Source organism: Bos indicus x Bos taurus, chromosome 11 (genome assembly GCF_003369695.1).
Source record: "Bos indicus x Bos taurus breed Angus x Brahman F1 hybrid chromosome 11, Bos_hybrid_MaternalHap_v2.0, whole genome shotgun sequence".
Classification (NCBI taxonomy): domain Eukaryota; kingdom Metazoa; phylum Chordata; class Mammalia; order Artiodactyla; family Bovidae; genus Bos; species Bos indicus x Bos taurus.
This window is the reverse complement of record NC_040086.1, coordinates 60,401,260-60,418,499: the sequence shown is the minus strand read 5'-3', so window position 1 is coordinate 60,418,499 and position 17,240 is coordinate 60,401,260. Positions and strand designations below refer to the sequence as shown.

At 43.8% G+C, this 17,240-nt stretch overlaps 1 protein-coding gene across 2 annotated transcripts in view; it reads right to left on the bottom strand.

Annotated features, from left to right (window-relative positions):
• Nucleotides 1–2,098: 2,098 nt before the first annotated feature.
• Nucleotides 2,099–17,240, bottom strand: part of B3GNT2 (UDP-GlcNAc:betaGal beta-1,3-N-acetylglucosaminyltransferase 2) — a 60,648-nt gene continuing 45,506 nt past the window's right edge. For both annotated transcript variants that reach the window (XM_027555601.1, XM_027555600.1), the window contains exon 2: nucleotides 2,099–4,801. In XM_027555601.1, coding sequence (XP_027411402.1) covers nucleotides 3,599–4,792 — 1,194 coding nt within the window. In that variant the 5' untranslated portion in view covers nucleotides 4,793–4,801 and the 3' untranslated portion in view covers nucleotides 2,099–3,598. The remainder of the gene's footprint in view (nucleotides 4,802–17,240) is intronic.

Genomic DNA, 17,240 nt, shown 5'->3' with positions numbered 1-17,240 from the left:
TATGGAATTTCATATGTAATGTGAACAAATAAGATTTTAGGAACTCCTTAAAGACAAAAGGGCCTAATTTTTGGCCTCCAAGATGATATTAAGGGGGAAAAAACTTTCCTTTCAAATTACTTTGAGACCTGAATACATCAGGATAAATAATTTTTCAGGTTTATTGTTAATGCTAATTAGGTAAAGTTCGGTTTCAAAGTTATTTGGCAGGTGACCCAGGCATCAGAAAAGTAAAGCCAATACAGAATTAACATAAAGGAAAAATCAATGTATCCTATACTCTACACAGTCCAGCACACGAACTATTTATTTTCCTGGTCTAAACAAGAATTCTTACTTCATCTGACATATTTCTTAAGGCAAATCACAGAGAAGTTAACTTCTGGCCCAAATAAAGACTTCATTTCAGCTTTCCTGAAAGTGAAAATAAGCCATCCTTTACTTTAGTAAGGGCAGCCTTCCTTTCTGCATCTGAGAGAAAACAAGATAAGCCAGTACGTATCAGACATTCCAGACCATACCAATCAGGGGTAGAAAAGTAGGAGGTGGTCACACTTCGGGTGTCTTTATTTCTGAATTCAACTTCAAGTGTGACTCAAACATCCTGCCCTTCTTTTCCATTCTTCCCTCAACCAACTCAAGACAGGAAACCAGGGTCAGGGATAGAAATGAGCCATTCTGGTCTCCTTCATCCTTTTCCTCTTAAAGCCTGGTTGGGTTGATGAAAAGCCCAAACTTTGGCAATGCTCATTTAGCCTTTGTGACCTTCAAACTCAAAATCATCATGACTTGTGAATAACCATGAAAAAGGTTCAAACACCAGTTTCCATTGAGGCCAGTTATTGAATGTTTCTCTAAGAATGAATTAGATCTGATACTTACATCCGAGACGGACACTCAGGTAAGAATCTATCTCAAGGGCACCAAAAGTGCTTCCTGGGTTTAGGATCAGCCAGTACCAACGGTGAACCCAATACTTAGGATCCCTTTGCTGAAAAAGGGTCATCCCATGAGGTCAATGACCTGTGTTGTGGGCTCAGGTAACGACTGCATGAGAACCTCGGCCAAATAAAGAAGATCTGGAGAGCATCTCACCCACCAAACATCATCAGCACCCAGGACTGATGTTCAAACGAAGCTACATGTGATGAGGAGGCTCACCAAAGGCCCTCTGTGGCTTTTCAAAACATGGTTCAAAACTTGCTGTGTCTCTTCTATCTCTGCAGACTTGAAATCTCAGTGAAGGAGAATCCCTGTAAGAAAAAAAATTAAAAGACATCTTCCTCAGGAGAGAAATCTGCTTCTTGAGAACACATGGTCCAGGAACCACATGCTTGTATATGGACACAAACAATTTGTGAACCAACTGCATATGAATGTTCTGAGAGCTTCATTATTCTTCTCTAAACCTGACGTGGTGGTGTGCGCCACCACCCTTTACTCACAAGCACTGGAGCTGAGAGGTCAGACGCCAGCACATGAGCCCTTGAGAAGGACCAAACTTACAAGCCTGCAAACCCCACAGTGAGTGAGTATCTGTGTCCTCACATCCACTCACACGTATGGCCTTGGCATTCCCAGTAGGAGAGGACAGTGTGCTATGTGTTCTCACAATAAGCCTTCTGTTTTTTGAGTTCCATCCAATGCCTACTCGTTTTTAACTGGACGTTAGCAGTTTCTTCTCAGCACAAGTCCAGGAAAATGAGTGGTCAAGGGGGCTCTGTTTCATCACAGATGGAACATACATCTAAGTTTCACAGAAACACACAAATCCCAAAATGGATATGGCTTAGGATGATATAATCTTTAAGATGCTGCTCCATTTCCTAGTTAAATTCTTCATACTACCAGGAAGTGGAAGCATAAATAAATATTCATGCTCCTCTCTAAAGACATTACATGGGGAAGCACTTTAAAAAATATTAAATGCAAAGACAAATGACCCACGGACACAGAGAAAAAGGTATAGCCCAATATTACTACTGCAGTCAATAGTTTCTGGGGGGAAAAAGGCAGCCTTTTTGGGAAAGGCCTTTTGGGGAAAAATGTAATTAAATACAGGAAATAGAAATTATAGATGACACGTTACACATGACAATTAAAAATATGGTGACTTTATTTCCCTCTTCTTACAGTTTCCACTATCACATCTGTAAGAATCTTCATCTCTACAACACAAAAATATCTCAAGAAAGCATGTCACAAGATAGTATATATAAGCAACAGTTTGGCAGAATCCTAGTTTATATTCCCCCAAAAGAGAACAGATTTTAAAATTCAAAAATAACCATTAGTTCTATTTAACATGTTACTTTACTATTTAAAATACCATGCTCTAGTTAAATAAGTCAACACTGTATACAAATAAAATATTACACAAAATATATTTAAGAAAATGTTTGGTATTTGATCTGAACAATAAATAAAAACACAGGCACTTCTACACTGAAACAGGAAAGCAGTCACTACTTCGGATAATAATTTTGTGTAAGTAACATGTAACCATATGGCAAGAATAGAATCCTGAAGTTTTAAACTGACAAATCATTCATGAAAAGGTCTGCAATTTCAATCTTTTCACTTAAAGTTCAAAAGTTACATATGCTTTCCTGGTCCACAATGAAAAATTATAAATACAATATGGTTGCCAGGGACAATTCAATCTTCAGTTTGAAGATTATGGAATCATACTCATTATTTTCAAATACTAAAAAAGAGAACTATCATGATACCACCCAGGAGACCAAATGCAAGATAGTTAAGCTTTCTCATGATGATCATAAGACCAAAACATGATAAACTGGATAAATGTCACCCAGCAATGCTCATTTTGCAAAACTGATTGATTAGGTTAACACGAGGAAATACTATTGGGGTGGCAGGGCAATTCTGACAAAAGTCAATTTTTTCTAGATGATTTTAAAACTTCATCTAAATTTCATGAAAACAAATGTAATTGCATTTCACTAAAACTACTGAGTCATATAGAACAATGTCTCTTCTGCCAATAGGTTTATGAATACCTAAACTGATAATTTACTCATTATAATGGGAAATAGGATTATCATCATATGAGGGCAAAACAAAAATATGGTCAAATTCTAGAAACATGATTTCAAATGATGAGGGGGACAAGTTAGAAAATAATGACCACTGGCTAACAGGAAGAGTCAGAATCATTCATTTTGTCATATTCTACATCAAAAATTAGCATCTTCTGCTTTCCCTCTTCAGGAAGTACCACACTGAAGGGTTTGAGTGAATGAGTGAAGTCGCTCAGTCGTGTCCAACTCTTTGCGACCCCGTGGACTGTAGCCCCTCAGGCTCCTCCATCCATGGGATTCTCCAGGCAAGAATACTGGAGTGGGTTGTCATTTCCTTCTCCAGGGGATCTTCCCAACCCAGGGATCGAACCCAGGTCTCCCGCATTGCAGGCAGACGCTTTACGTCTGAACTGAAGGGTTTAGAGGCCGTCAAATGGACATGATCTATAAAGGCAATTTTGATGGTTTTACATAGAAATGACCTCTAATGGAAGAAAACACAAATGGGAACTATTTGAGATACATTTCTATGTAAAATATAGTTTGCACATAATTCAGCATTTTAAATGAGCACTCTGCAACCGAGACCAAATATCAATCATCTCTTGAGGTTTTCTACTATGTACCAACATCAAATCTACATAGGAACAAATGTTACTCCTGCTTTTCTCTTCTATATCAAATGTCCTGAAGCCTTTGTGTCTCTCTGGAGCAAGGCCGAGTTTCTGAAGGCACATTCCAGTATAAACATCATCAATGGGGTAGAGAAGGACCCGGTCAGTCACATTGTACAGTCTCAGGGCCAGGTGGCCGGAGTAGAGGAATCCGCCTCCTCCTGCATAAGGCGGGTAGACGCCAGTGTAAACAACTTCCGGGATGTAGTACTTGAGTTTCTTATCCCGATGAGGTCCAGCATTATGAATCACGTCACCAATAAACAAATCTTTGGCTTTGTTCCCGGATAAGCTATTCAAGTAATTCAGGAGATGATGGGTGTTCACAAAAACATCATCATCGCCCTTGAACACGAACTCGGCATTTGGGCAGGAAGTGCTCACCCACCTGAGAAAGAGTACTTCTTTCAGAGACAAGTTGAAGAATGTATCTCTGTAGTTCCACAAAAGAATGTCTTGGTGCTTCTCACTCTCAAATTTCAGCATATCTGAAAGGTCAGGATGGTTGTCCTCTGCAGGGGTCTGGCCCAGTAAGAAGACTCGCACCACTGTTTGGTTCCCCACATGGGTTTCTTTGCCCCAAGATTCCCGAATTGCTTGCCTTCTATCGAAATGTGAAGTTAGGGACTTAATCGCCAGCAATAAGAAGGGCTTCTTTGCACACTTATCTGGTTGGTCTATAAGCAGTGAATAATTTCGACATCTCAAATATAGCAGAAAATCTTTAAATCTGTCTGGCAAACTGTCGAAACCTGAAACCACTGACATGACCCTCAGGTCAGGTTCACAGTAATTGAGATGGCTTATATTGGAGAATCCGGATGCTTCTCCTGTCTGGTTGGCTAACGTGTTCAAAATGGGATTGAACCTCCTGTTCAGCTTTTCTTGTTCCTTGTTCCAATATGCCTGAGGAAGGTCAGATATCTTCCAGAACCTTTCTTTGGGTATTATTACTTCCCCCTTTCCATTTTTTTCTTGGCTACTGCTTTTGGAGACTTCCACGATCAAATAAATGAAGACATTTACCATCATCAAGATTCCCAACAACTTTATTCTTCGACGTCCAACACTCATTTCTCATATCTGAAATAAAAGAGAGAACCATGGTACTGATTAGATTATTATTCACTGCATTTGCTCACATGTCACTTATCTCTTTCATGTCCCCCAGAACAGTGGTTTAGAGCACAGATTCAAGACTTGAAGTACCTGGGTTCAAATCATGGCTCTACCATCCTCGATTTGAGCTCTCTGACCTCAGGCAAGTTGTATAACAACTGATGTCTAAGCAGCTTCTCCATTTATAAAATGGTGATAATAACCCACTTAAGTCAGGAAGCAATAGTTAGAACTGGACATGGAACAACAGACTGGTTCCAAATAGAAAAAGGAGTACGTCAAGGCTGTATATTGTCACCCTGCTTATTTAACTTATATGAAGAGTACATCATGAGAAATGCTGGGCTGGAGGAAGCACAAGCTGGAATCAAGATTGCCGGGAGAAATATCAATAACCTCAGATATGCAGATGACACCACTCTCATGGCACAAAGTGAAGAGGAACTAAAGAGCCTCTTGATGAAAGTGAAAGAGGAGAGTGAAAAAGTTGGCTTAAAGCTCAACATTCAGAAAACGAAGATCATGGCATCCGGTCCCATCACTTCATGGCAAATTAGATGGGGAAACAGTGGAAACAGTGGCTGACTTTATTTTGGGGGGCTCCAAAATCACTGCAGATGGTGACTGCAGCCATGAAACTAAAAGACACTTACTCCTTGGAAGAAAGTTACGACCAACCTAGACAGTATATTAAAAAGCAGAGACATTACTTTGTCAACAAAGGTCCGTCTAGTCAAGGCCATGGTTTTTCCTGTGGTCATGTATGGATATGAGAGTTGGACTATAAAGAGGGCTGAGCGCAGAAGAATTGATGCTTTTCAACTGTGGTGTTGGAGAAGACTCTTGAGAGTCCCTTGGACTGCAAGGAGATCCAACCAGTCCATCCTAAAGGAGATCAGTCTCGGGTGTTCATTGGAAGGACTGATGTTGAAGCTGAAACTCCAATACTTTGGCCACCTGATGCGAAGAGCTGACTCATTGGAAAAGACCCTGATGCTGGGAAAGATTGAGCGCAGAAGAAGGGATGGTTGGATGAGATTCAAGATGAGATGGTTGGATGATATCACCGACTCAATGCACACGGGTTTGGTAAACTCCGGGAGTTGGTGATGGACAGGTAGGCCTGGCGTGCCGCAGTTCATGGGGTCGCAGAGTCGGATGCGACTTAACTGAACTGAATAGGAAAGTTTCGAGGGCTGTAAGCTTATGTTAGTAAGCTTTTAAAGTACTGGCTGGTCCACAGTGAGGTGTGAGTAAGTGACCCTTAACACTGTGGCTGTTTTAGACACCTGAGGGCAGAGATACACATTAACTAGACAACTCACAGGTGCTTCAACTTCCTTGCTTATACAAGGACATATACAAACTAGTGTGCTGCAAACAGATGTGCTCACAATTCAAAATAACAAACACAATTTATATTTGTTATTATGTACACACCTGTACACACATAACTATTTATATGTGGGCTGCAGCATGTGGAGTTCCATGTCATTCACCGTAATCACCTATTTTATTCTATTTCCTTTTTTTTTAAATAAAAAAACGATGGCCACAACTTTGAACTATTTCCCAACCTAGCATTTCACAGATGAAGAAACCAATGTACAAAGATTAAGACACTTGCCCAAGGCTGCAGGGCTAAGAGGAGACACTAACCACACCGAGTGTTCAGAGAGATAAAAAGACACACACCAGCTTCATCCGAATCGCCCACAACTGAGACCAACCCAAATGCCATCAAGAGAAGAATGGATTATGAAGCTGTGGTACATTCATACACTGGAACAACTCCCAGCTATACAAGGGAAAACTACTGCTAGAGCAGAAAGAGTATAGTGAGGGAGAGGACAGGCCTCATGCTCCCTCTATGTTAGTTCAAGAAGGCAAAAATTAATTTAGGCCCTAGAAATCTGAATGTGATAGGGGTGGGGGTTTTGAATGGAGAGGGTCGGGAGGGACTTTCTGGGGCACAGAAATGTACTTTGTATCTCTTAATCTAGATGATTATTTCATGCATGTATACATTTGTCAAAACTCAAACTGTATCCTTGAGAACTCTGCTATTTATAGCAAGAAGGAAAAGAGAAATGAAAATGACATGTTAGTGAAATATCAAAGGCCAAGAACAGACTTCAGGCTGTGGGCAACGCAACAAAGAAAGAGTACTGAGACAGTTTGCTGGTGCTGTAACTGCAGAGTTCTGACACTACTGAGATGGATGACCTACCCAAGAACCACCAGTTAGACAAGCCTGACATTAAAAGAGAATCCTCCAAAGTGGAATGGCAACACCCAGTGAAGAATTTTCTTATCAGGTTAATTCTACAGCGGAGAACTCATCCTTGAAAAGAATCCTGAAGAAGGATTGCTTCTCAGGTGCCAGGGCGTTATCTTGCTACAGTGAACCTCTGAGGTAGATACTGTTACTTTTATTCCCATTTTACACTTGAGGAAACAGATTTAAAGAAGTAACTATGTTAAGAGCAGAGCTGGAACCCTAACCAAGGTGATGGGGTTTCAAGACCACCATGTCAAACGGGAGCACTCTTCTCTGACCTCTAGAACAAAGTGGTTTGGGCAGGGGGCGGGGCGGGTGGCGGGCTGCAGTTAATAAACATTGATTCTTCTAAAATTTCAATACGAAACGTGGAAGTTCAAAAAGAATGACGTAGGACTTCCCTGATGGTCCAGTGGTTGGGAGGCTGCCTGCCAATGAGAGGAAACACAGGTTCGATCCCTGGCCCGGGAGGATTCCGTAGGTCATGGGGCAACTAAGCCCGCATGCCACAACTACTGGCCCAGGGTCTACAGTCCATGTTCCGCAACAAGAGAGCCCACGACAGTGAGAAGCCACTCGCCACAACGAGAGAGTAGCCCCCACTCGCCACAACTAGAGTAGCCCGCGCACAGCAACAAAGACCCAGCACAACCAAAACCAAAAACTTAAAAACTAAACTAGTAATAAAAAAAAAAGAATGGTGAAAGGAAACAAATTTGGTATTATTGGAGGAGCACTGGATTTTGGATTTTGTTTTTGTTTTTTTAACTGAAGCATAGTTGACTTATAACGTATTGGTTTCAGATATACAGCATAGTGATTTGATGTCTTTATAGATCATACTACATACAAAGTTAAAATAAAATATTGACTATATTCCCTGTGCTGTCCATTACATCTTTGTAACTTATTTATTATTTACTATATATTTTAATCAAGAGTAGTTTTTACTGTAAGATTTTAAAATTCCCTCATTCTAACAAATAGCCCCACGGTAGAAGAGGTATTTGTCATGCTGAGAATTCTGTGAAGTTATCAGTATATTGAACATCCCAGAAGAGATCGATGGGGATTCACAAACTTTTTGTGTCTCTTAAAATCTGTCCAGCAGATTCTAATCTAGTTGTTTGTATTTATTACTGCTGGACAGTTTTGGCTAAGGACATATAAGTGAAAGATGTTTTTATAAAGCCATCCCTACATCATACCTTCACTCCCCCAGAGCTTTTACACATCTAGAGAACATGGCAGATATAAAGGTACGTGCGTGGTCTCGGCTCACCTGGTAAGCAGTGTCCCATCACCTCATTCTTCCCTCCCTTCTCAAGCACTACCCACCCTCCAGCCCTCAAGAGTCCCACTACTGAGCTACCAAGGGCCTTCTTAAACTTCCTCCAAAGAAAGTGATTTAAAAAAAACCAAAAAACCCACAAGGTATTTCCTACTCCTTAATTATAGTTTCAAAGGGTGCCAAGTCACATACAACCTGAACAATTCAAAATATCCACACTAAGCCTAGGGTCCATGCCCTCCTCCTTAGGTCAGCTCCTTTCAAAGAGCCTTTGAACACACCTATGAGCAAACCTCCAATGGCACCCCACTCCAGTACTCTTGCCTGGAAAATCCCATGGACGGAGGAGCCTGGTAGGCTGCAGTCCATGAGGTCGCTAAGAGTCGGACACGACTGAGCGACTTCACTTTCACCTTTCACTTCATGCATTGGAGAAGGAATGGCAACCCGCTCCAGTGTTCTTGCCTGGAGAATCCCAGGGACGGTGGAGCCTGGTGGGCTGCCGTCTATGGGGTCGCACAGAGTCGGACTTGACTAGCAGCAGCAGCAGCAGCATGAGCAAACTGAAGGTCTCAGTCCCACACATCTTTGGCAACCTAAACCTCTTTGCTATGGGACTGACCTGCAAGGACAGGAGAGCGTGAATGTGTCTGTGTGGGTACCTGATACAGTTAAAGAATCAATCATCCTATTAGTAAATAAATCATGGTCTCATTCTTTTTTTTTTTTTTTTTGATCTCCAGATTCCAGACAATATGCTTTCTAGAAACAAACGATTCCTCTAAGTCAGGATAACTCTCCTAAAGTTAAAGTAGCACGTGACCCAGTATCTCTGATCTGGAGGGTTGCCCTTCACGTGGACAGGCTGAAAGGAGGACAAGGAAAGGGACGAGGGGGACAGAGAAAGCCTACAATGAGGAAGATCTGGGAGGAAAACAGTACATGCCACGAACAGCTAACTACTTGACAGAAATTTTCAACTCAGAAAAGGAATATGGATATTCCTGAAATTTCTAGAGTAGAAGAGGACAGCTTAAGGAAGAAAAAAAGAGAAGCACAGTACTTTTTGCACAGACTGTAAACCTCTAAGTTAATTTTCCTAGAAAAAGATTCAGGGTGAATAATATGACTCCAAATAAAAAAGCCAGTTATGCATCCTGACCTACAGATACCTGTAATTCAACTGGAACCATCTTTAGTGATGATGTGGGGTTTATCACAGAAAGTACCAATACTTCTTTTGGGAATACTCTGAGGAATACTGATCCTGGCCAAGGTTTCCAGCTTCACTGATGCAACTCAGGCTTTTCCATCTGTGATCAAGAACCAGGCAGGCAGGACGTCCTATCCCCTCAAGCCAAGACAGGGCTTCATGGCTATCAAAGGAACACCATCCTCCCCTTGTTTCAAGGATTCCAGTCCTTGATTCAAGGATTCCAGAACATCTTCCTGTCCATTTCTCATTTGCTCTCCCTAAGAGAAGCTGAGAGGATACCACTTTACCAGGGAGAAAAGTGGAAGCTCAGAGAGGGTTAACTGGGCCAATGAGGGCTTCACAGGTGGTGAAGCAGTAAAGAATTCGCCTGCAAGGCGGGAGATATGGATTTGATTCCTGGGTCTAGAAGATTCCCTGGAGAAGGAAATGGCAGAACACTTTATTCTGACCTGAAAAATTCCATGAACAGAGGAGCCTGGCAGGCTACAGTACATGGGGTCATAGAGTCAGACATGACTGATCGACTGATCGCACAAATGTTACAGAGTTAGGTGATGAGGCTGAGAAGAAACAGTTTTCTGGCTCCCAGCCAGCGCTCTTTGGAGCTCCTCCTTTTTCTATAAGGCAGGGCCACAGTATTGTAACCTGGTTCAGTTCAACAGTGAAGTCTCAAAGCCTGGTTCAAGACTGAAAAGACCCAAGGCACTGGATCATGGTACATTTGGTGGTTACCAAGACTTTCCAAAGAAAGGGAAATGGGAGGCTAGAAATGCCTGGCCCTGCTTCTGACAAGCGGCCAGTCTTCCTTTCCTAAATTCCCCAAAGTGCAGCTTGGGCCAATTCTTACCACTATTTCTAAAGGGCATTTATTCCAAACCAACCTGAGCAGGAAGGGTGGGAAAACCACCCAGATTCCCAATTTGACATTTCTATCAAGTTTAAATGTCATCTTTCATTTGTGACCAAGGCACAGTCCCTCACATGAGAACTAGACTGTTACAACAAACCAGAGTTCATGGAAAGGAGGAAAAAGCAGTGACCTCCATAAAAATATCTGTGGGAAAAAGCTCTCTGAATATCTGACTAAATATTCCCATTACAGACATAAAACCAATGTGTCCTTTTTTGAGCAGGAAGTTACACTGCTCACAAAGAATTTGAGTAAGAAAATCTACCCTGCAGCTAGGGAAGATGTTATACAACCCTCACTGTGACACACAGAATTTTTACTGTGAGTAACAGAAACAGAAAATCCCATGTACAAACAAAGAACAACCTTAGCTTTCACCTTGTACTTTGGAGTAAATTCTCCCCAACAAAGACTGAACAGTCTTGAAATTTCTAAAACACTACAGCTGATTTTGTTTGGCAACAATTTCCTTCTTTGCTTCCCTTGTGGCTCAGCTGGTAAAGAATCTGCCTGCAATGTGGGAGATCTGGGTTCGATTCCTGGGTTGGGAAGATCCCCTGGAGAAGGGAAAGGCTACCCAATCCAGTATTCTGGCCTGGAGAATTCCATGGACTGTATTAGTCCATGGGGTCACAAAGACTCAAACATGACTGAGCGACTTTCACTTCCACTTTCCTTTATTTTGCAATTAAAATATTTAGAAAGGTAGAGACACACACAAATTTATGTTAGCTGAAGATGGATTACAAAATAGTACAGATGCCATGCTTAAACTATGTGAAAATCCAGATAAAACACCACACAAAACCAAAACCAGTGTAATCAGGGTGGCAGGATTATAGGTTATTTAATTCTTTAATGCTGCCCCACCACCTTTTCCCTTCAACATCCTCTACTGCACACATCCAGACTGCTGGGATGGGGGCGGGGAACATGTCACACACAAATCCTAATGCAAGGTCCCCATTTCTGCAGCCCACATCACTAGCGTGGGCCACGATCCCACAGTCCCAGACACGCCAACCTTGTACTGGTCCCTGCAGTACTCAGCACAAGTTCTGTCACTACATCCACCCACAGATCATTGCACATCTTTCCCTGGGTCCATCCTCTCTGCCTGAAGCCATGTATTAGAGAGGACTCTTAAAAATAATAGCAAAATATGAACATATTGGCTTCATTTTAATAAATACTTAAGTACCACTGGCTATATGCTGGGCACCAATGATGTTATGAGGCAGATACTCAGAGAGGTGACTGAACTTGTCCAAGGTCACACAGCTGGCAGATGGCAGAACCAGGATTCAAATCTAAGCAGTTCAGCTCCATTGTTTGAGTTTTAAAGCATGATACAAGCGAACACTGTAGCACAGGCTTATGACGAAAGGGACTAAAAAGATGATGGTCTGGTTTTCAATGGTTTATCTTCTTAAAAAATTATTTTAAAATGTTAAAGCTTTATATGTATACATTTGAACCCTCAAGACTACCATCAAAGTCAGATATGGGAGATAGGGTGAGGTCATAAGTAACCCTTACTGAATGATTATGCTATAGTCATTTTATTCCCCTATATGCAGTTTAAATAATCCCAGTGTTTCATTCCTGGATGCCAGACTGGCACCACAAAAGAGGATGATTCTCAAAGGTTCCCTCCAGTTCTGAAAGCAAAGCACTGGCCAGAAGACATTTTAATGTGGCCATCGCCAGCCACAAGGACTTATTCTCACAAAACTCTAAGTCAGGGACTCACTCACCCATCCCAAGGGGCTCAGGTATGTTAGGTAGATGGTCACCAATAGCTAGTCAGGGACAGAGCCAGCAACCACACTGAGACCAAATCCAAAACCTGTGTCTATGCTCTCCATCCCTAGAACCAATGTTAAGGATAAAAGAAAGGCAGGACCTTCTTGTAATCATGAAATGAAACGACCAGCCATCCAATCCAGTCAGGCTGAGGCTTGGAGGCTGGAAATCCAAGTTGCTGATTCAGTCACAAGAGTTTGATCTAGCAGCCTCCGTGTCTAGGGAGGATCCTGCTTCCTGCTCATTCTCCTGCCCCAACAGGATACACAAATCCTTCAAGGATCTAGAGCCCAAGCCTGCTGCCATATCACACGGAGACAGGGCACTTGGACGTCAATTGGCCCGCCCAACCTCCTCTGTCCTCACTCCAGAAGCCGGACAAAAGTGGCTTTCCTAAATCCTTACCTCCCAGGCTGCTAACATCTGTTGCTTGGTCCTTGCCAGACCTTTTCAGAGAGAGGGATAGCTTGTAGCCAAGTGGTTCTGGGGGAGACAGGGAATACCTTCCAGTGCTCAGGGCAGATGGCTGAGTGGTAAGGGTGCAAGTGCAGCATCTTGGTGGGACCAGAAGAGTGGGGCTGTACCTAGAGCTTGTTCCTTAATGGGAGCAAGAAGCCTGGCTGCAGTTCTTGTCAGGACTGGAGCTGGGGAGCCCCAAGATGCCCTCAACAACCTCACCTGGAGAGGACGTATGTCTGACATTTTCTGGTCTGTAAGTCAGAACAACGATCAATTGAATTCAAGGAATTTGGTTCATAAGTCAGCAGTAGTACCTTCACGTTCAAAATTTAAAGGGAAAAGTATAAATGATGAATCTATTCACCTCTATGTCCCCACAGGTGACATTACACATCTAAGTGTCTGCAGGACATGCTCTGATCCCCACTGATTACAGTTCCCCCAAAGCCCAGTGTGGCTGATTTTCTCAAAATGGTGTGTATTTAGCCGCTCAGTAATGTCTGACTCTTTGTGACCCCATAGACCGTAGCCCATCAGGCTCCTCTGCCCATAGAATTCTCCAGGCAAAAGAACTGGAGTGGATAGCCATGCTCTTCTCCAGGGGATCTTCCTGACCTGGGGATCAAACCCAGGTCTTCCACATTGCAGGCAGATCCTTTCCATCTAAGCCACCAGGGAAGCTCCAGGGAAGTCTCAAGTGGTACTCACCACTTAAAATAAAATCAAACACTAAGATCATTCTTCACATAAACATGTTCAGATTTTCAGAAAAGGAGAAAGAAGAAAATTTAGTAAACAATGATAGGGATTAACCTTCCCAGAGGCCATCTTGCTCCTGCCTTTACTAAAACTGGTAAGGGTTTGAGATCTTCAGTGTATAAGATCGTGTCATTATAAAACAAGGCTGGTAGATGTTTGAGGACAGGTATGTTCCAGACCCACCTGCACTTTGGAAAATTAGTATGGCACCTGGAGCCAAACAACCCAGAGTTAAATTCTGGTAATGCTACCCTACTACTAGCTGTGTGACCTCAAAGCTACTTGACTTGTCTGAGCCTCAGTCTCCTCACCTGTGAAGTGATGATATAACCCGCCACACCAGGGTGTTGCCTAGTGTACAACAGGCATTCAATAGTTTTCTTTGATGGGTTTAGTTCCTCCACCCAACACTGACCACATTTCTCAAGTTCTGTGGTTCACTGCCTCTTTATAAATATTCTCCGTCTAGAAACGCTTCTATCCATCACCTTAAATGTTACTCCAAAAGTAGGACCCCCCCCCAAAAAACCCCCAAACAAATAGGGCTTCCCTGGTGGCTCAGTGATAAAGAATCCGTCGACCAATGCAGGAGAGACACGGGTTCGACCCCTGATCCAGGAAGATCCCATGTTCCCTGGAGTGACTGAGCTTGTGTGCCACAACTACTGAAGCCTGTGCACCCCAGAGCCTGTGCTCCACAACAGGAGACCACTGCAGCGAGAGGCCCACACACCGCATGTGAGGAGCAGCCCCCACTCGCCACAACTAGAGAGAAGCCCGCACAGCAGCGAAGACCCAGCACAGCCAAAAGTAAACAAACAACAACGGCAGCAAAACAAGAAACCAAGGATCACAAGTTGAGCCAGCTAACTCCAGATATTCAATGTGTGTGGAGTCTCTCTTCCTGGGTCCTGCGTTCGCCATGGATCGACGGCCCACGTGCACTCCCCAGCAGCAGCGAGCTGCTTCTTCCTTTGCTCTCCACATCTGTGTTTCCACCTCAGTAATGTCACCGGCACCTCCTCCTCCTCAGCTCTCCTCTATTCCAATCAGGCTCTGCAGCTGGCGACTGTAGGAGCCCAAGGCCTTACTTCCTGCAGCTCCCAAATATCCCTGTTTCCCAATAGCTCAGCCTTCAGCCCTTGTACACACACCCCTGCTCGTGCTGTTCCTGGTGTGGTCACCACCACCACCATGGCACTGCTTCCCCACAGCCTAAATATAACTGTGTTGTCTTCTAAAACGCCTCTTTCCTCCACTCCCAGAGCTCAGGGCCTCATGGCCTCTGCCCCTCTTCTGTGAGACCTCTTGCCCAGGGATATGCCCCAGCCTCAACACCAGCCTCACCCTCCACCTTCTCACTCACATGCCCTCTAGTTCCTTTATGATGCTCTGTGCTTTCTCCGCAGCCCCTCTTGCCAGCATCCCCCACCGCCACACCGTGGACACTTTCACCTCCGACCACAGCAAACACAGTCTCTTCCAGACAGTCCCAGTTTCCCTCTGCCATCCGCAGAGTGCCCTCTGTCTGCCATGCCTTCCTGAAGAGCTTCTTCTACTCCTCAATTCGGTCAAGTGTCACTCCTGAAGCACCCAGGAACAAGGGTACCCTCTGTGGTCAAGGTCTTCACCCTGCAACACCAGTACCCCTGGCTGTAGCATCTGAGAGTTATTCCACATTTGTTGAACAAACAGGTATTTTGGTCATGTGGTTGAGTTCACTGAATATAGCTCTTTCAGTAGAAATTAGATTAAATAAATATACATGACCTTTCTCCAAAGAGATGACACTGGGAACTATATGTGTGTTGCTCAATGACCTATGTATTTAGAAACCTGTCTCACTTTTTAAAGTACTAGAGTAGAAAAAATGTAAAGGCTTTTCTAGGGTTATAGGCGATAAGACTATTAGTAGTGAGTCCATACTAGACCTGGGAGGGTAGGGGCTAGATCTGAAGAGGTAAATTGTGGTGAAAGCCCCACCCAGGCCCACAGGCAGCCCTGAACCACCTGAGTGGGAATGCAGGCATGTGGGATCCAGCAGAGCGTCTATGAAAGCTTCATCCCTCCACTAGCAGAGTATCCAGGCAATCCCCTCCATTCCAGTCCCAAACAGAGGGACCTCCACACTCCTTTCTGATAGGGGGGTGGACCTCCAGCAATTGCTAGTTCCACCAAGGCCATAATAGCAGAGGGACAAGTGAACATGCCTAAATAAAGGCCCCTGGTACAGACTGAAAGCTTGGGGGCACCTACTTACCCAGGCAGGAAACCATTAGAAAAGAAATGTTGCAATGCAGGCAGTCACTTCCTGGGGCGCTTAACATGTTTTGGAGTCCTTGTTAAGAGCCTGCACATGGGTATGGCTTGGGAAGTTCTTCCACATCAAGCTCTAGAACCTATGTACAAACCAGCACAGTCTGGCAGGCTCTCAACAAGTCCTCAGGGAAATTCCTAGACTTCTCTCTGGCTCATCCATCTGTTTGCTGAGTTGGGTTACATGGGATGTATTTCAGTCTGGGTCCAACCAAGAGGCAGAAACCACACCATAATTCAAGCAGGGGAAGTTTAAAAATATGATAATTGAGTAACTATAAAGACAGAACTATAAAATATTATAATTGAGAACTATAAAGGGCTTCCCTGGTGGCTCAGTGGTAACGAATCTCCTGCCAATGCAGGAGACGCAGAAGACAAGGGTTCAATCCCCAGGATGGGAAGATCCCCTGGAAGAGGGCATGGTAATCCACTCCAGTATTCTTGCCTGGAGAATCCCATGGACAGTGTAGCCTGATGGGCTATAGTCGATAAGGTTGCAAAAAAGTCAGACATGATTTAGTGATTAAACAACAAAGATGGAATAGAACTCTAAAGGGTGCCCTATACTAGATGAAAGGTACCCCAAACAGGACAAACATGGAAGCAAGGTTTGTATCTTGTTGAAGAAGGTATAGGAGGCAGTTCCTGGATGCCCAAGATGGTCCAGTCACCAGAAAAGCAGGAATAACCCTCTAGGGTGCCGGTACAAAGCCTGAAATACAAGAATCCCCATGCGGAGGGAGACAGGAAGCAAACCTTGGAGACTGCTGGGAGCTAGGCGGAGAGAACAAGGGTGCAAAGGCAGTCATGTCCACACAGGAAGTCTGGCTACGACTGGACCCAGGAGCTGGAGAGACCTCACTCTTCAGGAGCTTAGCATGACAATGCATGGCCCGGACAGGAAGTGCTCAGGACAGACATACGTGGCCAGCTCTCTAGATGGTCAGGACCACCAGGCTCCCATATATACACGTGGGGACTGAGGAGAAGCAGCAACCTGGGCTGGGCTCAGGCTCCCCAGTCTATCACAGCCATGAGAGCTGCAGACAGGACAAGGCGGGCACACACTGGGGAAAGCTGCAGCCTGCAAGCCCACGGGAAAACCAGCAGGCTCTGTACGAGCCTGATTTTAGACTCTGGAAAGCAGGAAGGAAAACCTCCTTCTCCTGCAACATCCTCTTCAGAGCCCTCAACTTGAGAGAAGGCAAAGGAAAAATATTTGAAGAGCTCTGATCCATTTTCATAGATCAGACAACAAAGGGTGGACTGGGAGCTGACAGACAACAGTTAAAAACTGGTACAAGTTAGAGATCTCCCTATCACCAACCTGAAGTCATTTCCAACCATGAACATCATTATTTG